Here is a 24,704-nt window from a genome sequence, read left to right on the forward strand (position 1 = left end):
TGAGGAATGCTCTTTTAAGTTTACTTTCCTTTATTTATTTGCCCACCCCTGTAACTATTCCCAATTGAACCTACTTAAAAGAATCCAATTCATGTCTGCTTATTTTTTGTGACAGTGGTGTCAGAAGTGGGATACATGGGGGCTGATCTGGAAACTGCCTGGTGATCTACCCCTTTAACAGTCATAAGACTTTCAGGTAGACCACTGCCCCTTAAAAAGCAACCCTAGGTTCAGCTGGTATAGATTTATATAGCATAGATAATGTCAATATTCCGACATGGGGGCAGTCTTTGGTTTCCACAGGGTTGAATATTTCTAGTTGCTTATTAGGACATATAGAAGGATTGCAACTAAGTCTGGATAGGCTGCAAAGTATGGGATACCCGGGCTGGAGTAGTGGAAGAGGACTTTAACAGTGTAGTTAAAGTTTTACTTTTTAACCACAGGAGTGATATATTTGTGGTTTAGTAGGGTAGCAAAGTTGTTCTGTGATTTTTCTTAGCCAGAAGTTGTGGAGTTACTGACAGGCTTAAGGGGAACAAGGGCTTTGGGTCATCCCACTCATTCAAAGATGTAAGCCCAAATGCTGAACACACAGACCCACTTTCCCTAAGCCCTGAATTTGCATTAGTCAAGAGGAACAATCCTTCTATTAGGTCAGATTCCAACCTGGTTACCTCAGTAGAAGAGGGCAAGTGTAAAATTGAAAGAAATGGCTTGCTTTTCTGGGTAGAGAACAATGTCAAGAGTGTAGACAAGCACACTATCAGATGTTAGTCCCACTCATCTTTGGAAAAATTGGCACATTCCCTTTTGACATGAGGCCATGAAAGCATTGACAAAACCCAGCTTGGTGTCCTTAGCAGGTTCTTTTGGCCCGGGCACCATCGTGTAAAGATGTTTTGCGGGAAATGTTTCATTTACCAGAAGATACTTTGAGTGGACATAGGGTGACAGCCTCTACAAACTCTATCAATCATTGATGTACTTATGAAGTCTCTGTTCACGACATGCTGAGGTCAACAGAGGGTGAGAGGAGGAAGAGACCAATTATGGTGTAGAGAATGTTTGTAGAAGAAGTGGTGATGTCATCAGAGGGAGAGTGAAGGAGGAGGCCGCCCAAGGTGGTGAGAGAGGTTGGCAGAAGCCTTGACCAGGATGTTAGAAGTCAGAGGGGGGTGGAAAGAATGCCAACGAAGTGATTGACAAAGACGAAAATTCGCGATTTTCCAGGAGTTGAGGAGGAGGAGGAAGGAGGAGAGAACTGTAAGGAGGAGCTGAAGTGGAAAGAGGGGTGCAATGTTAAGGGGGAAGAAGGGTTGGTGGTGGGGTGTCCTGTAGAAGCCGGGATAGAGAGTCTCTCTTAGGAACAAAATAATTGCAAATCTTGGATGAGGTAGATGAGCACAGGGCCGTGGGGCACAGAGGCAGCAGCCTAATGCAACCTACAAGGAAGTGTGAAGCAGGACATGTCATCCACTCCCTGGCAGGCACGCCGGTGTCTTGCCAGGCCTTCCCGAGCGCCAGTTACTGATCCTAGCAGAGCATAGTTTGCAGGTGCAACTGGATCTGGAAACCCCAGGGACAGATCCAGTGACATCAAAAACAGCACTCGGATGACCAGGACCAGGCAAGAACGAGGTAACCGGACACTCAGCAGCAACAGGAGTAATTGTGAGCAAATTGTCAACCCAAAATTCCAGCCAGGACTCCAAGTTGATGAATCAAAGACATTTCGAATCCCAGGAGAAGCCAACCTGTTGTATTATGAGTTGGTTTTAAATTCTTTATTCACCCAACAATGTATATCTTCCAAATAGGCCCTACTTGAACGATACCACTTCCTGTCTGTCTATTGGTTGCTCCTATGATGGTCCTATCTTGGAACCTACTTCATGGTAACATTTATTGACTGAGCATTTACTTTTTTAATTGCCTGTGACTGGAATTATGTGTGTTTTATTGTGATGAATATGTTTGCAGGTCTGGAATTTCCGAATCTCACCCTGAAAAGGATTAAGTGGGGGCACCTTTCACCACTCCCTTTGCCATCCCCCCATTCCCCCCAAGAGATCAGATAGTATTCCTTAGGTTCATTGTGTGCTCCCTCCCTGGAAGTCATTCTCTCCACTGACTGAGGGCGATGCAAATTAGTTCTGCTGAATTATTGAGGCTGACTCTAAATTGCCATTGAAAGGTGAGGGGACAAGTGACCACTATTCAGTTTAGCTAAAAACGTAATTGACTTTAAATGCCATCCACCCCATGTATGGCTCATGTCATAATGCTCAGTTGTAAATGTGTAGGTTTATAGGCATTTAATGGGTTCATTGTGGCACGCCATGCACGGGACAGCTTTGCAGTGAGTTCCACTCGCCTCCAATGAGTACATTTATTCACTGATATAATGGAGCAATGACACCAACATTAAATAAAAAAAAATTCGTACACTCAGGTATTGCAAGAAGGTGCACATTTTTTTTATTAGTTATGGTTCTGTCTGTTTGCATGCTTGCAGTACTTGGTAAAAGTGATATTACAAAAAGTTACACTTACTGGTCTCTCGCTAAGCAACAAGCAGATTACAGACATTTCAAAAAGTAGATCATTATATTTATGAATAAAAATCAATGGGGGGTGGAGTGCATGCCATGGGCCTCTTCTCAGGCAGGCTGCGGGGTCCTTCTCCGACGTCCCTCAGGCTTCTAGCAGTGCACCATCTCCTGGAACTCTGCAAGAACAAGCGAGACAAGGGCAAGCATCAGACACCTTCACCAGAGCGTTGGACTCAACAAGGCGGAGTTATCAATGCGCTCCATGTCACCGCTGCTGTTGAGTATTAGCAGCCTGGGCCCCTCGGCAATGAGTCTTCAGTGGATGCATTTTGTTTTGCCACATTGGATGGGTGTGTTAATAGCTGAGCCAATGAGGTTCTCTGGGTGTTTTCAAATAAAATACATTGGGTTCTTATTCCATAATACACCTGACGCCCCTGATCTGGCATCATGTCCAATGCTCCGGTAACTTGCTCTTCTCTGGAGTTCCTTTCCTACACCAGAGTTGTGCAACTCTGGGCCTCCGGGGACGGAATCCTGCCGGGTTTTCAGGATATCCCTCATTAAAATTCATGAGAAGACATTTGCATAGAATGGGTTGAGCCGGAAATACTTTGGGAGTCATTTTAAATGAAAGAGTCCATTTCACAGAGGGGACCACTTATGTCTATCGTGTAATTGATTGTAAACAGTCAGAAGCACAGCACCTGTTTTTTCCCACTGCGTTTTGGAAAGGTGTGAATGCCTCCTCCTGCCATTACCGAATTGAGGCGGCATTTGCAATGGATTCCTTTGGAATCTGCCTGCTGTTACCAGTTGCACAAGTCAGCCAGATTCCATGGGAAGAAATTGGTTTAATGCCAGCCTCAAAATACACTGCAAACATGATGGAGAGGGTTTGTCTGTCCCGTGCCCGGACTAGCCTCAAAGCACCACAAGAACCCCCCGGATCAGGAAAAGTGCGTGACGTCAGGTGTAGCACATATACACCTGCCCATTGCACCTATTTCTGATCCAGTGCACTGGAAAATTGTACCCATGGTTTAGACCGTTCACAGCCTTTGCTCTGCCACAAAACAACAAATAAATCCCTTGGATCGGAAAAAAGGGTTTGAATGAGGCACACAAGTGGAACATCTGTCTATAGACCCAGTTTTCCAATCCAGAGGACGTAGAAAAGGACCCTCTTTGCAAGTATGTTTGCATCTTTCAGTGAGCATCCATCTCAGGCTTCAGACTTGTTGCCATGGACCTCCCAGTGCTTTCCCTAGCGTGCTTCCAGTGATCTATAGCTCCGCCTGCATGACACATATGATACAAAGGCAGTGGTGTCACTTAATGAATGGGGCCCCCTGTAAAACACGCTTAGGGGGCCCTGAGAGTCCCAGAACCCCAAGACATACGAAGGCATCAGGCCAATCTGGGGCCCTTCCATAGTGCCCCACGCCCTTTACAGCGGCGATCGTCACACCCCTGCCGCTAGGCCCAGAGAGATGCCACTATCAATAGGTCCACTTTAAAAATATGATTGTGTTTTTATATTAGTTCTGATTCTTTTACTTGTATGTATTTGTGAAGGTTTAATTAAACCATTTGCAATGAAAAAAGAATGAAAATAAATAGGTCCACTAGCCTTGCTTCCGTAGCACTGCAGCGACCCTGCCGGCAGATTGGTAACCTGCAGACCCTCAAGACACTGCCCGTCTTGGGGGTCTCTGGCTAACCTAGAACATCTTTGCTGCAAGAAATGTTGGGACCACCTCAGCAGCAGCGGCACCGACAAAGTTGTAGAACTCTGGCCGCGTGTTGGCCCACCGGTCCCTGCCCGGTGATCCAAGATGCCCCACCACTCCCAAACACTCTATTTTCAGTAGTTATTCCCGAACCAAAGGTAACCTCCCTATGCTTTATACAGTGACCTTAATAGATCCCGTCTAACATAACATAGCATGCTTAGTCAGTACCCCTGGGCACTGGGATGATCATATGGTGGAGAAGAAGAATCATCAGGTGCGGATAAAACGAGAAGTGACCGCTTACAAACGGAGGGTCTCCTACCTTCAGCCCCGATTTTACCATCCCCATCGTGGTCAGCGGCAGCCATGAATGCCTTGGTCTCATTGTCGGTTAGCGCTCTGGCTCCACTGTCGAATCGTTGAAGGAAATCCCTAAAGAAAGAACAGGAGGCAAGCTTGGTTACTAGGCTTTAAGGTCAGGATGAGGACTGGGATGTCTCGTGGTGCCTAAATGTCTGATGGCAGCCCCGCTTTCCAATCACGCGTGATAGCAGTGTGTTTCATTGGATAGACTATTTGAATGATCTGCTGGTGGGATTCTCCCCATGTAGGCTGCTTGCAACCAGGGGTGGACTGGGAACCTAAAGAGGCCCTGGAAATAATGTTCAAAGTGGCCCCAAATTATACATTTACAGCAAGCCCAACCCTTTCCCTATAAGAAAATGTGGAAATACCACACAAAGAGGCCCAGGGAACAGAGGCCTTCTGGGAGATCTCCAGAGTTCCATATAAGCCAGTCCAGCACTGCTTGCGACACACCTATCCCAAGAAATGTGTTTCTGTGGCCGAGGTGTGCCAACTTTTAAATGTGCCAGGGCCTGTCTCAGGCAACTTCTAATTGAGGTGGTGTAACAGGAAGTGACATCGTTCGGCAAAAAGTGGCATCATAGGCATACATCTGTGGATGGTTCCTGGCCTAGGCCTTGCACTTTTTAAAGATACGCTGCTTTCTACCATAAGTGATGGATAAAAGGTTTTGAGTAAATACTAACTACTGACATTCCTCTGGTTGCCATCTTTAATTTAGCGCATGTATACCGTTAGAGTAGAGACGTCTCGGTCCTTCCACCAATAGGAGCAGTCCAGCCAGAACTCCCAGGCCACATCCCCTCAGCAAGAGAACACAAGCGACACTAGACATGCTTCAGCATCGGTGGACCCCAGTAGACTCAGGCAAGACTCCTGCCCCTGGCAAGCCCCCACCCCCTCTTCACCTATCAATCAGTGTAGTACATCATGTATTTCCCTTTTCTGTCACGAGTGAACAATGGCTCACAAGTGAAGGAGCCATGAGCAAGCTAAGGGGCAATCCTGCTGCTGGTGTGTGCTTCATGAAGGATCCATTGGATTATCACAGGTAGGGCAAATACTGCAGTCTAATAAAACAGGGATGGTTATTATATACGCAGCCAGGACTGCTCTCCATTAAACCATGCACGAGTGAAGCTTTTCTTTTAGTGCCTTGTGCAGTTGACAGAACCACTTCCGGGTGATCCCAATGTTGGCAGCCAAAGGGGAAGAAGGTTCTTTTAGGTAAAGTGTTTTGCTCAGGATGTAATGTTCTGGTCGAGAGGGGAAGCCTGACTTTGAGCACATGGGTTCTGGTTGCACGGCGTGCCCTTATTTTAAGCTTCTGACTGCACTTTCTACCATTGCATCCTCCCATCTGCACCGACATCCAGTGCTGTCTGCACACTAGTCTGGCGAGAGGTGGGCACATGCTCTTTGCACGGGGGCCATCTTGTAGGTTTTCTGTGCTGGTGGAGGGGCCTCAATCTTAAGGCACAACATTTGGATGGGCTTGAAGTGACATCAGGGAAAGGGGGATCTGCCAGAGAAATTAAAGGAGGGCAGCTGTAAGGGGGGGGGGGGTGAGGGATAGGAAGGAGGTGGCCTGGGTTTCGAATTTGTCAATTTTCAGACTGGACATACAAATGCTGTCTAGTTTTCCATCCTGTCATTCCCAAATGTCCCAACAGTCAGAACGATTGGACACTAAAGTATTCTATCAAAACTATGCAGACACAATGCTTTCAAGTTTTTCTGGGCAATGGTTCAGCTGTTTTGCAAGTTTTTGTTTAGATCACCCCATTCTGTATTCATGTACAGCATTTGTAGTTTTATTTTCTCCACTGTGAACCCAGGACTACAAAGAATGGAATGCAACCGGACTGACTGAGCAACTCACATGTTTGACATGGGCCTACTGGAGATGTCTTCACTCTATTCTTAGCGTTATACATGTGTATCAGCACCCGAGAGCTTGGAGGCAGCCATTTTGGATGCTAGGAACGCAGGCTTGCACCGGGGGTATAAATGTGTCCTGGCAGTTGTCGTAGCTTTGACTCACTTTAATAGAATCAAATGGACCAATGCAAGACTAAGGCAAAAGCAAGGCCTAGGCGCTGGAACCAGGTGTGGCCGGTGATATAGAGTCACCTGCTAATCTTAGCTGCGGGGATAGACCCGTCATTGTGTAGCATACAATAAGCCAGTGGTCTTCAATCTGTCAGTTAAAAACCAAAACATTTTTTACTCAAGGGGGGATTGGCATGAAAATAAAGTCAATACCACCACTGTAAGCGGTGCCCACGCTGCATTTCTACACCTGCGCGCCCCTTACTTGAGCTCCTCCTTCTCAACGAAGCCGCTCTGATCATCGTCCATGGCCCTGAAGATTTCCTTGACCTGGGCGGGAGATTTTTTGGTCATGCCACAGGTGGTGAAGAATTTCTTGTGGTTGAAGGTATCGGGTGCTGGAAGAAAGAGAGAGGGGAAGTATAAAAACAATGCCAGGGCCATAGGCTTTTTTTTCACTGCCCCCCCCCCCCCCCCAGCGGCAGGCGTAGTGCATATTACGGATCTATGAGATTATTGCGAAAATAAGATTTTGAATCCCAAAATTACAAGCCCCTTTTTATAGCATATATATGCGCGGGATACCCCCCCAATACCACTCCACCTTTTTTTATTAACCTAACCCCCCCCATATTATATATATTTACAGGGTAAAATGGAGCTTTCGAAATTCAAAATTTTGGGATTGGAAATCATTTCATTCTTTATTTTGGTATGATCCCCCACCATACTCACTGGTTGATATCATAACCCGCTGTGGGTGAATGACTGTACATTCCATGCATTAACAGAAGCTACTTTCAGCTGCAACATTTCAGCTTAGGATCGATGCATTTCATTATTTGCGTTCTGCTAGGCGGACATATAAGGCACACTGTTACTCTCAACTTTGCTTTCTATTAGCTGGTTCCTAATCTTTTCCACGAATTCAATTTTATTGGATACAAAATATACAATATGTCTAGTCGGCCCCCTGAAGGCCAAATAAATAAATAAAGACATTTTGCTGCCTGCCATCCACCCAGCACCAGTGAATGAATGCTCCAGCTTGCATTTTACTCCAGTGAAAAAAGGCGCTCTTGCAGTGCATATTTGCACCGCAGCGTTGCCTCCGTGAAAATGCAGTGGCAAACTGCACTGCACCAGTGCAAGCTTTACGAAACACGGGTCTACTTGCTATGAACTTCAGCAAGAGAAAGGGCAGTGCAGACTGTCTGCATATGCCAACCTAACGCTGGGCTGGCCGCACTTTCCATTACGCAGTGGAGCTCCTCGTTTCCATTTACGTCCGGAATGTGAAGGGCCATGGGTAAAAAGCATGGATGAAACTTTTACACATGTTTTTTAAGCTCCTACATATTTTCATTCAACATGGAGCAGAGCAGAATGACCACTTCCGTCACCGAATCCGCTCCACCATACAAATCCACCTGCACGACCCCCAGCATCTAATTTTGATTCTGGCGGTAATGATTTGGAATCCTATGGTAGCTGCATGTTTTTCACACCTGCAAGGGGAAAGTGCATATTTATTTATTTTTTACATTTGTTAAGCGCACAAAACCCTGGGACATCAAGGCGCTGTTGGAACAGGTACATTTAGCTTGGGGGGGGGGGGCGGTATAGGGATGGGGAATAAGAAGTAGCAGTCATGAGGGGGCTCGAGGTGAAGAGGCAGGTTTTCAGAGACTTTTTGGGTTACCAGTAGGATCGCTCGGCTCTTAGCTGTGGGGGGAGAGCGTTCCATTGAGAAGCTACCACTGAAGGGAAGCTTGCCCCTCCACAGCTTGCCCATTTACATTTGGGCACAATGAGCCTGTGAATGTATGCCCTCCTGACCAGCCTGTCGGATTGGGCTTTCACAAAGCTTTGTGTTAGGTGTGGTGGAGCAGAGTTACATAGGCAGCGGTGCGTGATCGATAAAGTTTTGAAGATTAATCTTCCCTTGACCGGCAGTCAGTGCGCGTTTCTTCTTGCCTCCGAGATGTGCTCTCTTTTGGGGATATTGAGAGCTGCTCTGATGGCATTGTTTAGAATCACTTGGAGTTTGTGCAGTGTGTGCCGAGGTGCCTGCAAAGAGGGCGATAGAGTAGTCAATCCTGGCTTCGATGGTGGCCCTGGCGATGGTGAGGCAGTTGGCTGGTGCTAAGAACGGTCTGGCCGCATTGAAGAGTTTTGTGGTATTGGCTGCTGAGGTAGTGATGACAGTAACATGGTGTGTCAGGGAGAGCGATGAGTCAAGATGAAGGCTGAGGGTTTTCACTGAAGAGTAGACCGGTATAAGGATCCCGTCTATACTGAAAATCAGGTATATGAGGCCAAGGTTCGTGATCATTGCAGGGGGCCCGATCACTAGGATCTCAGTCTTATCATCATTTAGGCAGAGGATGTTGGATGCCATCCACGCTTGGGTAGTTAGGTAGATTGTGTTTAAGGCAAGGGAGTCTTCAGTGTGATTGCCAGTAAGGGGTAGTAGGATGTGCTGCCATCAGCCTAATTGGTGTAGGTGATGCCAATGGAGTCAAGGAGATGAGAGGGGCTTAGTGAAGATTTTGTAGAGGGTCAGGAAACACAAAAGCCCGGGGAACTCTGAAGCTGATGGTGGAGGGAGGGGAGCAAGCATTCTCAGCAAAACTTTCATGGTTCTGTCAGCTAGGAATGAGGTTACCCAGGATGTGGGTTGGGGGAGGAATTGGCTGCGGAAAGTGAGGTGGTGACAGAGTATTTGGTGGTCGACTAAGTCAAAGGCGGCCGAGAGGATTAGTAGGAGGAAAAGGGCGGGCTTGCCTCATCTCTGAATGAGTCAAGTTGGATTTTTAGGTCCAGCAAGGCTGAGTCTGTTCGTGTGCGGTCAGAATCGACGTTTTAGTCAAATAGCTCTTGCTGATATGTTGCACACTGTTAAACAAAAATTCTCATAATGGGGCTCATTCTTGAGACCCACGTAATTGGGAGGCGTGGACCGCATCGTGGCGTGCAGAAGGGGAGTCTAAAGAGGCAGCATACATGCTTGTAGCCAGCCTTTAGCCCTTCACTGTGCAAATGAAGTAAAAGGCTGCCTGCAATGGATTCCCATGGAATACGCCAGCTTTTTGCTGGTGTAAAAAAACAGGCAAACACCCTAGGAATGCACAGTATTTGCACCCGTATGAAAATCCATGCTGGCGCAAATGCTCTAGTATTCGTTTGGCAGAGTGTTAGGGGGCAGGAGAATCTTAGGTTGCGATCAATCGCTCCTCTCCGCCACACGAATGAATGAAAATGGCGCATGGCGTGAATAAAAGGCATAAAAGCCACATGTAAGGCTTCTAAGCCTTTCATATACCTTACCCCAAGCTCAACATGAGCCCCGATATGTTTGTACGTAAGCAGTTAGTCGCCACAATCTCTCGTGAGTTAAATGATGCGATGCCTGACTGGTGATGTGGCCTGGTGGCCTGGCCAACGAGTTTCGGCGCATGCGCAGGTCTTACCTTGGCATTCCTTCAGGGCAGCAGCGATGTCGGCTGGGCACAGAATGCTGTTGAGGCTCATTTTCGATCTATTAGAGATGACAAATAGAGAAATTAAAATGCATTTGACTGTTGTCGTAAATCACAAGGACATAGAGTGGTACATGTTAGCACCAGTGAGGACTAGCCGCCTGCCCATTTTATTACCTGCTTGCTTCAGCATAGTCGACTCTACTTAGTCTCCCGCTCTTTCTTTGCTCTCACAATATGATTTTCCCCCTGTCTCTGTCGATAGCCTTTATGAATTGTCTTTCTGATTGTTCCCTCTAACACCCGTGCTGTCTGGTCGTTCAGTGCTGTTGTCACCACCCCACTCCAACCCCACCTTCTCCTATAGGACCTAGTGCCAAGAAGCCACCAAAAAGGCATGTGAGAGGACACTGTAGTGGTTTAAAAGCGCTGGGGCTTTTCTGTAGAGTGATGTATTGTACCCCCACCAAGGGTACCCAGACCTTGGACTGCTGGAGAGTAGGTAGAGGAAGTGAAAGAGGAAAGGGGGGTGCAGGGGTGAATGTTAATCACACATGCACGTGGTGTGGAGGTAAGAAAGGGAGAAAGGGCTAGAGATGAAGATTGTTTTCATGCCTGTAGAGTCAGTGTAGAACCATCAAAGCACCACTATACAGTATGTTACACTACATTACATCTTGCCAATGCAGAAGCTCTTCCAATTACTCTAGAGCGGGGGTCAGCAACCTTTGCCTCTCCAGATGACCTGGACTACAGCTCCTGTCAGTCTTATCCAGCAGTAGTTAATGGTGAAGGATCATGGGAGTCCTAGTCGTAAATACCCTGAGAGCCACAGGCTGTATCCTTGTATTATTAAGACCCCTTTTTTCTGGAGGTGCAGCTTCACTGGAACCTGCCCCCTCCCCCCCCCGCATTATGCACATTTGGCATGTTTGTGCACAAAAAAAGCAGGCACTTGGTTCAGCGACTGTGCGACGACACAACTTTGTGCCTCTCAGCACGTCTAAGATGAACAAGCTGGGCCAGATTCGGAGAAAGCCTACCCCATGATCAATTCCCTGGTGGGGGAGTGGGGTGGGGGTAGGTCAAAAGTGAAAATAGTTTCCCTACACATTTTTCTTTTTTTTTATAACCCATTTTATTGGTTTTAAACAGTAACATGATTGGTTACATTGCATCAAAAATTCAGAATAACTATATATTTGGTAGACCATCGCAGACATACAGTTCTTGATTAGCCTTTAGCCTTCCGCTTCCCATTCCCCCCAGATTTTCTCTGCCTTCGCAGGGCATCCCCTATAATATATATCCTTTTTCCTAGAGACATGCAAACATCTACATCAGACACCCATGCACTGTAGCTGGGGTGTTCTGGGGCTCCCCATTTTGCGGCAATGTTTGCGTTTAATGAGACTAACCGCCATGGATGCGAATAATGTGTCATACCGATTGTAAGAGGGTGTGCCCCAGATCCCTAACAACAGTAGTTTCGGTTTCGTATGGTATCGATGCTCCCATGATTGTGGTCAAACTATTGAGGTATGCACCCCAGAAATGACTAACCTGTGGACAGTCCCATATAATATGAAAGAAGGTCCCATCATCCCACCGACATCTTAGAAAAGTTGGGTTTTCTGTTCGTACCCACTTGAAGAGTAAGGTACGAGGGTTATGCACCCTATGCAGTATTTTGAGTTGCACCAGCTGGAATCTAGATGAAATCGCGATCTCCCTAGGAAATATTAAGGCCTCCACCCAGTCCTCAGTTTCAATTGGTCCCACGTCCCACTCCCATCTTATTTTAAGATAATAGAGCTCTTGCGTTGCCAAGGAAGATATGGCCTGGTAGAGTGTAGAAGTGACCTTGCTGATAATATCTGGTAGGACATTTCTCTCTATTGGGGAACATTGTGGGATCTCCTGGACATCTCTTATTTGCGTGCGTAGAGCATGAGATAGCTGTGAATAGCAGTAGCGTTCTTTATCAGCTAGTCTATGCGTGCGTTGTAGCTCTCTGAAGGGCACCAGCTGCATCCCTTCCTTGATCACATCATCAAGTGTTAGAATAGTAGAGTTAACCCATACCGAAAATCTGCCGATCTTGTTTACTTCAGGAACCTGTGCGTTGCCCCAGAGTGGATGTGCCAGTGTTAGTCTGTTCCCCCAGCCAATGTATTTATATACCTCGTTCCATATCTGTATAATATGTTGAGTCATGTCGGGAAGGGAGGGTTCCCCAGATTTCCCCATATATGATTTGAACCGGCATGGTCCCCCCATCCATGCTTTCTCTGCCTTTATATGAGGTACTTGTGGTTCAATGTGAAGCTAATCATTAATTGTCGCCAGCTGACTCTCCCAGTAATAGCGCTGCATGTGGTATGCCAATACCTCCCTCCCATATACAGCGTTGCAGCATGGCGAGGGCAATAGGTGGTTGGTTGCCACCCCACAGGAGGTCCCCAAAGGCTATATCAATATTGTTAAATTCCTGCTTGGGAATCACCCAAGGGGCATTTTGAAGAATGGAAATGTATTTGAGCAACGTTAGTATTTTAAACAGGGCGGCCCTCCCGAGCAGGGTGAGTGGATGAGACTTCCAATGTTTCACATCATGCAAAAAGCATTCTCTAATGGGGTGGAGATTATACTATTGAGTGATGTACCCCAATGTGTATGCCTAGATATTGAAAGCCATCTTTCTCTACTTTCTCTATGGGCAGTCGGGAGTTAGAGCCTGATCTTCAACTTGTATCTGAAAAAATTCAGATTTATTCCAGTTCACCCTTAACCCACTGAATGGTACATATTCTTGGCGACCTCTTGTCACTATCCGACAGGAATGAATTAGGTTTCCCATATATATCAGTAGGTCATCAGCATACAATGAAACACTGTCTTCCCATCAAGTTGGCCACCGAAAGACTGCCCACATCGGATCCGTTCTAAGTTGTATTGCTAATGGTGCAATGGCCAGAGTGAACAATAAGTGAGAAAGGGGGCACCGTGTCTTGTACAACGTTCCAGTAGGAAGGACCTGGAGGTTGTTCCGTTGACTCTGACTTCAGCAATCAGTGATTCATAAAGCAAGCAAACTCAACACATAAACGCATCTCCAATTTCCATTTGTCCCATAATTTCTCATAGACTATCTTTTCGAAATCAAAGGAGAGCAGTGCGAGCAGTGCCTGGAGAGTGGAAGCGTGTTCAATCGCAAGGTGTAAGCGCTGGATGTTCATGCGGGTAGATTTATCTGGCATCAATACGCATTGGTCATGATGGACCAGTGAGGAGAAAACCTGCAGTAAGCGAGTACCTTGACAAGTATCTTTTCTTTTCCGTTGATGAGTGAGATAGGCCTATAAGGGGCCTATATGGGGCCAATAAGGGGCACATAGCTCGGGGGGCTTATTTTTGGGGGGGACAACCACAATGCTGGCTTTGCAGAGATCTGGAGGCAGAGTACTGATGTCCCTGCTTTGACAGAAGAGATCAAGTAAAGGAGTGACCACATTTGTGTTCAATCTCTTCCATACCTCAATGGGGAAGCTATTCTGTCTAGTCTGTCAAGCGGGGGAGGGTGACGTTACGTAACATGTCAACACCCACAGGCCCAGGAGAACTCTGCAGGCCTCGATATGACTCCTCATAGTAGTCAGCAAAGGTTTCTGCAATGCCTTCATCTTCCCTAATCATTCCTCCCTCACTGTTTGTTAGTTCCCTTACTCGTCTGTGCCCCTCGTCTCTTCTTTCCAGCCATGCGAGCATTTTCCCTGCTTTGTCACCCGCTTCATAAATGTGACTACGTGTTTCCCAGGGGCCTGCCGTGCGTTGTCTAAGGAGATGTTTCGAAATATTTCCCTGTCTGTTAAAAGAGGCCTGTGTACCACTGGGGAACCCGTGCTAAGGAATTCTTCTTCAAGTTGTGCAGCTTTATTCTCCGCTTCCTCTTGTCCCTAGTAGTTGGCCTTTCTTTTTTGCCGATACCCACGAGATCATTTCCCGTCTAAGAACAGTTTTATATCCTTCCAACAGTATTGCAGGACCATCAACTGTCCCATTATAGAGAGTTAGGTATTCTTCAGTTTTCGAAATTATGCCCTCGATAAAATCGGGGAAGCAGGGACAATAACCATTGTATGTTTTACTCCATCACTTTTAACCTCTATAAGGAGTGACGCTCGATACGAGATTCTCCTACCGAGAAACTGTGCTGAAAGTACTGAATGCACATCCTGTCTGGGGAGAAAGAAGTAATCAATCCTACACATTGATGCCTGAGCCCCTGGAGTGGAACGAGAGGCTGTGCTCTTGTGAATGTAAGTCCTTCGACGTGTCAATCAGACCAAGTGCTGTGGCAAAAGTCAACAGTTTAGTGGGTAAATGGGGATTCCTGCCTCGTAGATGTGTTCGGTCTTGGTTCATATTCATAACATCATTAAAATCCCCTCCTAAAACCCAGAGGTCCGGATGATGATTTAAAAGTAACGCTTGGATATTGTCAATGAGTTCTATTGATATCGGTGAAGGAGCATGAACTGCTGTCATTCCAAAAGTGGCTCCCTATAATTTTCTAATTAATAGCACAAATCTGTCTGGTAGGTCTTGCTCTACTGTCAATAATTTGAGAGGTAGATCTTTGTGTATGAGGACCAGAACCCCCTTCTGCCTCTGGAAAACCTGGCGTGTATTGCCGTCTTGTAATTTGATCTTGTGAAGAGGTTACAGACTGAACCTGCCAGGTGGGTTTCAGTGAAAAGGACTAAATCCAGGGTATATCTGTTAAGAAATTGTAAAGCGAGCCTCCGTTTAATACAGGTACCCAGGCCATTTACAGTCCATGTTATTATCTAAAGGAGTTTCTTAGTGTCAGAAGTTCCCATGTACGTCTAATTGAAGGTTTCGGTGGATGTCGCCCCTGTGTCAAACAGCCACAGTCTGTATTGAGTGCATCTGTGAGTGAAAGGCACCAATCAAAACAGACGAAAACCACAACATCCGCGTTCCCAACCCTCCCACCCCTACTCCATCCCAACTGGACGTACCTGTCACCCGAACATTATAACTAAATAAGTGCTATGAACAGTCCAACCTACAAGAATAGGTTGAATAGGTTACATGGGGGAACTGCCACCCCTCCATCGAGACCTGCGATTCAAGCATGGCTGTGAGGAACAAAACCTATAGAAATATGGTCGGCCCATGTATCAATTGAGAATTACGCCCCTCAGACATTGGGACTATCAACATGCGTTCCTTGATGGCCCGTGCCTCGTCTGCAAGAGGAACATTATCAGAAACCTGGGATCGGGCAGGTTGCCTTGGCGATGGCCGGTCCTGAAATGATGGGTTGCTACTCCTCTGCTCTCTTGAAGTCGATTCAGTGCCAACATTCAGTTCAAACCAAGTCCATGCCTCACGGGGATCACCGAAGAGCTGAGTGACACCACTGAAGTATATTTGCAGCTGTGCCGGGAAGAAGAGGTCATATTTGATGTGATAAGAGTCTTTTCTTGAGGGTGTCGAAAGATTGGCAAGCTTTCTGTACTTCTCTCGTGTAGTCAGTTATGGCCCTCATTACATCCGCAAGAGAGAGGACGAGTTCTTCAGGCGCTGTGTCGTGTGTTGAGCCCGTGGATGTGGATATTTTAGAGGGAATTGTGGCGGCTATGGTAAATTGCTCCCTCTTGTGCTGTGTTTTTCAGCTTGTCTTTCACCATGATGCTGGTCTGGTTGCGAGGCAGAAGTTTGGGCCTCGAAAGCGGATGGGCCGGTGTATGAGCTATGATGTCTAGCACAGTGTGGGAAGTCCAATCCGTCCCCTGTAGAAGAGGGATAAACGCTTGCAGCATTGTCTCTAACACCCGACCCAAAAGCCTGGTCCAAGCATGGGGTTGATCCTGGCCCGCTTGTCACTCAGGAGGCGGTCTGACCCATGTGCCACGGTTTGCAGGCAGGGGACCTCCCTCAACACAATTTGACTGGATTCCCCCGCCATACGGCTCAGTTTCTTTAGTCTATGGACCCCTCCGCAGTGGCACTATCAGCATGCTCCATGACAATCCCTGCGAATATACAAGCATGTGATTGGACCGTTTACTACAAAGGTGGCAGCGCAATGTAGCAGGTGAACCCAGGAGCCAGCAGAGTTAATGTCAGGGTTAACACTCCATACTCCTAAGATATTCCAAGCGGGAGAGGAGGGTCACGGGCCTACGCCATGGCTCGGGCGCCTGGGATGCAATATAACTAGGTTATCCAAAGGCATGGGGGCATCCTAGTGCCCCATAGAGATCCCTTCTTCACCATGTACCCCCCACCCCCACTTCTCTCCAGGCTCCATGTTTTGGAGTTTCTTCCGCTCCTCTTCGGCCCAGATGTCCTCATTGGCACACTGTCAGATGTTGTCTTCCTGCGCGGATCGCGGGGAGAGTGCAGCTGCTTTGGCGGCAATGTTGGAGTTAAGATGGCGCCCTGCACGCAGGAGCTTCTCGGAAGGACCTGTATCTCCTTTTTGCTGGGATAGGATCAATCACCTCAGGATTGACACATATTGCACCATATGCTGATAAAATCAGGATGATAGAGCGGGGCAGCCTCTGCAAGGCCTCGGCGGAGCTCACGCACCTCACGTCCTCATTCGCTCGCTGCTCGACAGCAAACTGTTACCTGCACATTTTTCATTGAAAGTGCTGTCCAACATTGGGGGAGTGGGGGGAATTAAAGACTTTCAGTGAAACATTTTCAGGAAAGTTTTGCTTGTCCCTGCAGAGGTTGCACTTTGCTGCAGGGAAGTAATTGGACCAGAACAAGACGCAGCTGTGCTGCAGCAAAAAATGTCTTGTTTGAGCACCTTTCCGTAGAAACCCGAGGCCCAAACACTCCCTCAAGTTCAGAAAACTCTCTCTTGCACCTGAATGCCCTCCCCCCACCCCACGTGCTAAGGGGGGTTGGTGGGGGTTGGAGGGAGATCCCCCGTACATTTTGTACATTTTCAGCATGGCTTATCCGCCTTAAATGTATTGCTGCTGGAGAAAAAGCTACGCGAGTGAACCCCAGTATGTCAATCAGAGGTCGAAGTGGGCCGGAGCGGTCGGGAGCGGTGCTCCCATACTTATTATTTTTAAGTTTCACTGTTCCTATACTTTTATTTTAAAAAGAAACCGTTCTGCAATGGGTTAGTTTTGAAATATGAGTGTAGGAAGAAGTTGAAGCTTGCACTTCAGTGCACTGAATTGAATGTTCCCATAAATAGCAGGTGTGTTTGTTTGGGGGTTTGTATTGTGTGTGGGAGGGGGTGCAGGAATGGGGTTTGTGGGGAGCGGGGCAGACCAGCAGAGAACATAGCTCCACTACTTCTTTTCGTACACTTCGACCACTGATGTCAACGAAGTGTTACCTTTGGGTGGGAAGCTGTAAATTGGGACCTCTGAGCTATTCTCCATGTTTAGCTCACCTTTGCCCAGTGTGTTGCCCCACAGGCCACCTTTCCAAAATGGCGGACTATCAAGAAAAAGAGCATGTGTTCATTGCACTTTCAGGAGTAGGATCAGGAAGTGCCAGCAGTACGATGGGAAAGGTAGGGACGGGGACTTGCGCAGGCCAGGGTGGATCATGTAGGTTTCGATTGGATGCCAGTGGGAGTTGGGGTGGAGGCAGAAATTGTGGGGCCTGGCTGGAGAACACGAGTTGCAGGGTTGCCCTCTGAAGATGAGGAAAATGGGGGGAGAGACAGGGTTTGCAACGGTGTCCCACACACATTAGAGGAGCGACTGTAGGAGGAGTGGGCGTTAAACGATATCTTGTTGCAGGGGAAAAGCCAGGGCTAGGAACCCGGCCTTCACAAAAACCCAGCATGCAACGAGCCATCATGGAACCCTTCTCCATACTCAACTAATTCGAATGCTGTGTGATCCCAGGCAATTGCTTTAGGATTTCAGGGTGCTATTCTGGCGACGCAAGGCTGGGTGTATTGGGCATGAAATCATCATACTGCTTCAGGTGGCTGCTCATAGCCCTGTGTACACCAAACCCACGTTTCGTATCTGAACTTACTAGGACTTGTGGTCGAGAGGGGGTGGGGGGTCACATACACATGACACTGCGTGTACAGACAGGTGGATCTTGAGCTACGTTGTATTCTAGCCATCTACTTATCAAGGAAAATACCCGTGTTTTAAAATTTTGATCACCAGAATGAAAAGCGCTGGCTAACCCCAGTGGGAGCCAGAGAAGAGGCTGAGGGTAGGGATGAGGGTTGGGTATGGCTCAGTTCAGATCCTGAGGTTCTCCCTAATGTCTGCAGTGAAGTGGTATCCACTGATGCCACATGGCCGGCCCTTTCTCCATCTGGGCATCCATAGCTCCGTCCACCATGGTCTTGCCCACAGGAACATGCTCCAAGCCTGCTTTACAAAATGACAACATGGCTGCTGCGGCTGAGGAGCCCACAGGGCCATCATTTTTTTACAGATCGGTATGGCACTCAAAGGCCTGTTCTGGGAGCAAAGCTGCAAGGATTTTTTCCAAACCGGCTGGGGGGGGGGATCACTGTTGCTCCTTACGGCAGCATTCTGGTGCTCCTGAGCCTTGCCTTGTCCCAGAAGCAGCCCTGTCTGGAACAAGCCATTGGGCGCTGTAGTGGACTAGGCATAAACTGGGCATAACACCTGTCTTGTAAGGGTCTAAGTAGAAATGTTAGCACAAACTGTCTGCGTTTGAATCACCCCTCTCTTAGAGATAGACCGGAGGCTCTTTACGTAATTTGTCGGAAGTAAGTTCTAAGGTAGTGATTCCAAAGAGGGTTTTTCCCGACTCCGCGGATCCAAAAGTGTAATGAGCCACCTCAAAGTAAAGAAGAATTATCCAATGTGGGACTTGGCAGTCAATGGCATTGAGACTGCTGGCAGGAGAAGAAAGTAAAAGGCTATGAAAGGTGGCACCGCTGCGGTACCTTTCCCTGAGGAGCATGGGGCATGCCCCATGAGAGAGCTGCACCCTGGCAGACAGCACTCTTGCGGCGCCATGCCAGTGTGCTGCGTTCCTTTGATCCACCACCAATGTGCGATCTGAACCAAGACGCATCCCTCTGGCCACTTAAATATATTTATAATCCTCAATAATAAATCAGAAAGGCACACGAACACCTGAACTGTCGTTAGCTAACAGATACTACGATCCCACCCCTCCGAGGTCATGTATAAACCTTTAAGGATTTAAGCCAGATCAAATATAACCGTATTTTAATTTGTGATTTGGAAGTTGCTTAACCAAGTTCTGCCCAGATGCAGTTATGCACTCACCTGTCTCAGCAGCTCGCCACAGGAGCCTAATGAAAAGACTGATACACCTGAGAGGCAGGCAGGCATCGCAGGACACATTTCCCATAAACTGGACCCAGACTACAACCAGCTTATAACTGACATATTATTATTATTTCATTTGCTTAGTTCCAAAAGAACTTTACAAAATACACTTTACATCCACTTAAACATCCCAAAATCGTCGTAATACCCCATTAACCAACTTATAAAAATGTGTAGGGCACATTTTACAAAGCATGTGTTTAAAAACATTTTTACAAACAGTTTTATAAAATCCTGTCTAAAAACTAGCTTAAAATACACATAATACACTCAATTCAGAGTCCCCAGTGTCCAACCACCCATCCACCCCTGTTAGGTGTAATGTACAGTATTTTTTTCATAACTGATATATGAATTGCTTTTTCTGGATGTAGATTGAGGGGCCCTGAATAGTTTTAAGTCTGTGGTCTGGGCTCTATATGTTGCTTGTTTTGGGTTTTGCATATTTCAGTGTTGCTACAGCAGAAAATGTGGCATTAACACACAAGCTACACGTTTGTTGCCTCACTGGGATGCACAAAAGACAACCGCAGCTCCTATTAGCAGGCACTCGTGTGTTCAAAGATAAGGAGCTATAATTCACGCTGCAAGAAAACATGAATGGCTGCAAGTTTAAAAGAAAGTGAAAAAAAAATTAGTGTTGAAAAAAATCCAGCCCTGGCATTGTTTTGATTAAGGTGTGGAACGTGTTGGCTGTATTTTGGAATCCTTTATAAAGGTTCTATGTCGAACAGTTTGAAATACAAAAGCATCTTCTTATGCACACCTATTTTTAAAACATATTTTTTAGGGAACTCCAGCAGGCAGTTCGCCCATGGGAGTCCCACCATACTCATATCTGCTGGGGCAGCATTGGCCCCCATAGGCTATACTTCAATGGACGAAAACAACACCTTTCTATGTGTCGTCTTGCAAACATAGGGACACTAGGACCCTGAAGGGCAGGGCCCAGCGAGCCCAGACACCGGACACTATTCTCTGCTCTAAAGGACGGACCGGAAGTGGCAAGGGAAAGCAGGACAGCACACGGCCAATTTGGGGTGCAAGGACCTCCCAGTAGCACAGAACGTGTGTGAGGGAGAGGGACTTAGTATGAAGCAAGTCGCAAGTGTAACATGTCTGCTTTCTGGGTTACAACAGCTACAACACAACGCGAGGGCGGGTGCAGACATAGCCAAATGACATCCTCGTTAGTCCTCCTCGTCACAGTCCTTACTCTACGAGAGGAGTCCTTAACTGGGAGGCAGAAATAAATAAACAAACAAACAGGTGTTTCACTAACCCGCTAGAAGGATTTGTTCTTTGCGTTATTGAACTCAAAGAGCAGAAGTCAAGTTAAAAGGACATGGAGATTGAGTTAAAAAAAAAGTGAAGACAAAGAGGAGGGAAAATAAATCTGCTTCACCTGAAACCTTGTGACCCCGCCCTAGCCGCTCCTATTATGCTGACTCTTAATCCTGTGCAATTTCCACATCCCAATTACCCCCTTCCTCTACCTAACCCACCTCTAAACTACTCCCATCTTGATCTCTTTTCCACCTAACACTATTCACACCATCAACCCTCCCACACGACCGCAACTTCCTGCAAACACAACACACCAACAATCTGCAACCCCACTGCTCACTTGTCTAGCTTTGTCACACCAGTGGCTGCATAGGACCATGCAGGGCTGATTGTAACTGAGCGACCATGGGCTCTCCCATCTGTATAATAAGCGCAGTCAGGGGCCACTCAGCCGTTACCCACCGACGCGGGTGAAATTAAACCTACATTTCGGTAGGGGGGCTAGCTGGTGAGGGTAGTGGCCACTTGAGAAACTGGGTGGGGCAAACTTGGAGGCTCTGCCCCCTCTTTTCTACCCCAAGGGCTGACTGGCATGGGGCCCAAGCATCGAATTGGAACGGCCCAGCATTACATATAAGCGTATGTGCGCGCGCACGCACGTACACACACACTCTTACACATTCACGGACACATTTAAACATCCCATTCACCATACACTCGCTCGTTTACATGCGCACCCAGCCCACATACAACATGCACTCATTAGCACTCACTCATACACACATACATTACTTACACATTCCTTGTACACATGCAGAATGATCTAACATGCAACACCCTTTAACAGTGCTAGTTTCAGAAAAAGGCTTCTCTCTCCTCTTTGCCCAACAAAACCCAAGTGTGGTAATCAGCCCCTTCCCCTCGGGTGTGAAAGAACACATAACATTGTTACCTGTTCTCTCGCATCCATGGGGAGGGGCCCGCAGCCCGGTTAGCTCAATGGCGTTGCACGCCTGCACCTAGAATCACGTTCTGGCTTGTAAGCATCTAGAAACACTTTCTGGCTTGTAATCACCTAGAATCACTTTCTGGCGTGTAAGCATCTAGAAACACTTTCTGGCTTGTAAGCACCTAGAGACAATTTCTGGCTTGTAAGCATCTACAATCATTTTCTGGCTTGTAAACATCTAGAATCACTTTCTGACTTGTAAGTATCTAGAATCACTTTCTGGGTTGTAAGCATCAATACCACAGCATTTGCATCTGCCTCTCCCTCTATCCAATTAAAACCATTCCTCTGTTTTCTTGCAGGGCCACACGCAACAAGGCCCCCAAAAGGGCAGGAGTGCACTCTTCAATACCACTTTCATAGGACTGCACCTAAAATAGGTGTACGTGCTTTTAGGAGCAGGGTTTCATTTTGTGACCTGGCCCCTTAGTAGTCCCGCAACTGCCGCCATGCTACAATGTCACCAAGATAGCAATATCATTAAAATGTCAGAGCGGGACAGGTCCGTGCCAGAATTACAAAATAAAAGGACCGGGTGACTGATGGGAGATTTCTATTTCGGCGCAGCCTATGTCTCAGGTGCTTTCCAAAGAGCGAATGACAGATCTTCCAAGGCGCAGACTGTGGTCCGCTGCGGCCAACCTTACGGAGTATTCAATAAGGATGGACATCTCCAGTCAGGTTTGGTTCCAGTAGCTCCTCTTCCTGGACTGGCATATGGGCATTCTTAAAGAGCAGCCAGATGTTTGTCGTCCCCCAGCCGGCCAAGGCTGGACTGGCCTTTTAGGAACTCTGGTGATTTCCCGCTAGGCCTCTGCACCCGTGGCCTCTTGTGTGGGAACTAACATTTCTCGTAGGAAACGGTTGGACTTGCTGAAAATGTGAAATATGGGGCCTCTTTGGAAATGATTTCCAGGGCCTCTTCTGGCTCCCAGTCAACCCCTGCAGCCAGCTCTTTCCAGTTTTTTGTGCATGGCTCCGTGTGTCCCTATGCACGCCCGCAGCTCTTCCTCTCCTCACCTCTGTTTCCCATCTTGAGTATCCAGAGGCATAATAGCAGTTGCCTATGGCAGGGTATGCCTCCTGCCACCTCAGTGGTAGCATTTTCAGTGTACCCCGGGCCTCTGGAAACAGACCCCGGGCTACCAATGGCGAGTAATTCCTCACCTTTACTGCTTGACCCGCCTAGGAACTCCTCATTCTCCAATGCCACCCTCTTCCACCTAGTGCTTAATATGTAAGAAAATAAGTGTCAGGTCCCGAATATTTTCGAGCGCGCTTGTGACACTGCGGGCGGGCAGTTCCCCTCCATTGCTGCCACCACCTGCAGCTGCTCCCCACAGTGTCGACACATTTGGGGTTAAACTACAGCTCGCACCTGCTCATTGGGGCTGATGGATGCCCTGGCTGTCATCACTTCATAATCAAATTGAGTCTGAGACAATAAGTGCCGGTGCTCAGAAATAAGTGCCAGGGCTGAGCCCTGGCAAACACCCCCACATATCAAGAGCACTGCTTCCACCACTTTCCCCACATGATGGGACTTTTGTGTTCTACTGCCCTCTTGAGATATGTCTATAATAATGTTTAGGTTACTGGTTCATTCTCCTATCAGAATTTGTCCTGGAAATATGGCACTTCGCTAGTCTGACTTGCCATAAATCGTTTAGTGTAAGCTGCATATATGACTGCAGGACCTTGTCACTAATGCTACCTTTTTCTATTCCCTTTGCATAGCTCTGTGTAGGCCTGCTCTGCACTTTATAAAACTAAAAAGTGAATAACCTAAGTAAGAAAACTGCTGCCCTGTACCGAGGCCACAATCTGCACACACACCCCTCTTCCCATGAGTGGAAATGGGCTGGCTTCACCAAGCCCCCTGAGCACACAGGACCCCAGAGACTGGAGACAAGAGAAGAGGCCTTACCTTGGTTTGGATTCCTGGGCACCAAAGGGGAAGATAAGGCAGTGACAGGCTTCTAGTGCAGCAGAAGATCTGTGGAGACTCTGGGCTGCCGGCCCGGTTTATATAGGATCCAAAAGGTAACAATAAGCACTGCTAGGGTTACCTGCTCGGGGATCAAATGCTAGCTGTGAAATGGAGCTCGGGTTGCTTGCTTAACTAATTAACCTTTTCTATTTATATCCCCCAGAGGAAGATAGAAAAGAATAGCAATTTCCAATAACTCTGCACGCGTCGTCCTGTGTGCGCCGCCACGAAGGCCGGCCACCTCTGCATTGTTACATCCACGCTTTGTTTCTTTCTTTGACAGCAACAAAACAAAGGATGAGGGTTGGGTTTCAGCAGGGATGCTTGCACTGGGTATTGTGAACTACAAGGGCCCACGTTCAAGATTGCAACAGTTTATAGTCATTCCATCGACAGCCATAGTATCTAATGCCATACCATCTAAAAAAAAAAGCATTGAATGCATTTTTTTTCTTTTTTTCTCAAAAGGGGCGTGGTCCCCCAAACAGCCTTTTTTTAACCTTTAAACCCCATTTTTATTAAACTAAACCCTTTACCATCTAAAAAAATGCATTAGATGCTTTTTTTTAGATGCTTTTTTTAGATGCTTTTTTTTTTAGATGGTTTGGCTATGGATGCTTTGGTTGTCAATGCAATGACCGGATACCATTGCGTGCAACAGTTATTGTTTTATTTAACTGTCAGAATATAGACACACTCTTCAGCCAAATGTCCTAGGACTGAAATTCCCATTTGATAAGATTGCTTTGTGGTTTACAGTCGGCATTGCGTAAGAATTCCCTGCGCTAGTAGAAAAGTATTTATTTCAGAGTTTTATATAGTGTCTACCATGTCACCTTGCAGCCATTTGGGAGCACTCACT

At 47.1% G+C, this 24,704-nt stretch overlaps 1 protein-coding gene across 1 annotated transcript; it reads right to left on the minus strand.

The window, feature by feature from the left end:
- Positions 1-2,458: 2,458 nt before the first annotated feature.
- LOC138567443 (parvalbumin, thymic CPV3-like) lies at positions 2,459-23,916 on the minus strand. The gene is made up of 5 exons (XM_069645643.1): positions 23,780-23,916; positions 10,183-10,250; positions 6,975-7,107; positions 4,614-4,723; positions 2,459-2,731 (listed from the first exon to the last, which is right to left on the minus strand). The coding sequence occupies exons 2-5, from the start codon at positions 10,241-10,243 to the stop codon at positions 2,706-2,708; spliced, it is 330 nt and encodes a 109-aa protein (XP_069501744.1). The 5' UTR covers positions 10,244-10,250; positions 23,780-23,916; the 3' UTR covers positions 2,459-2,705.
- Between the last annotated feature and the right edge of the window lie 788 nt (positions 23,917-24,704).

The sequence above is a fragment of the Ambystoma mexicanum genome, chromosome 2p, assembly GCF_040938575.1.
Source record: "Ambystoma mexicanum isolate Mex_15411 chromosome 2p, UKY_AmexF1_1, whole genome shotgun sequence".
NCBI lineage: Eukaryota > Metazoa > Chordata > Amphibia > Caudata > Ambystomatidae > Ambystoma > Ambystoma mexicanum.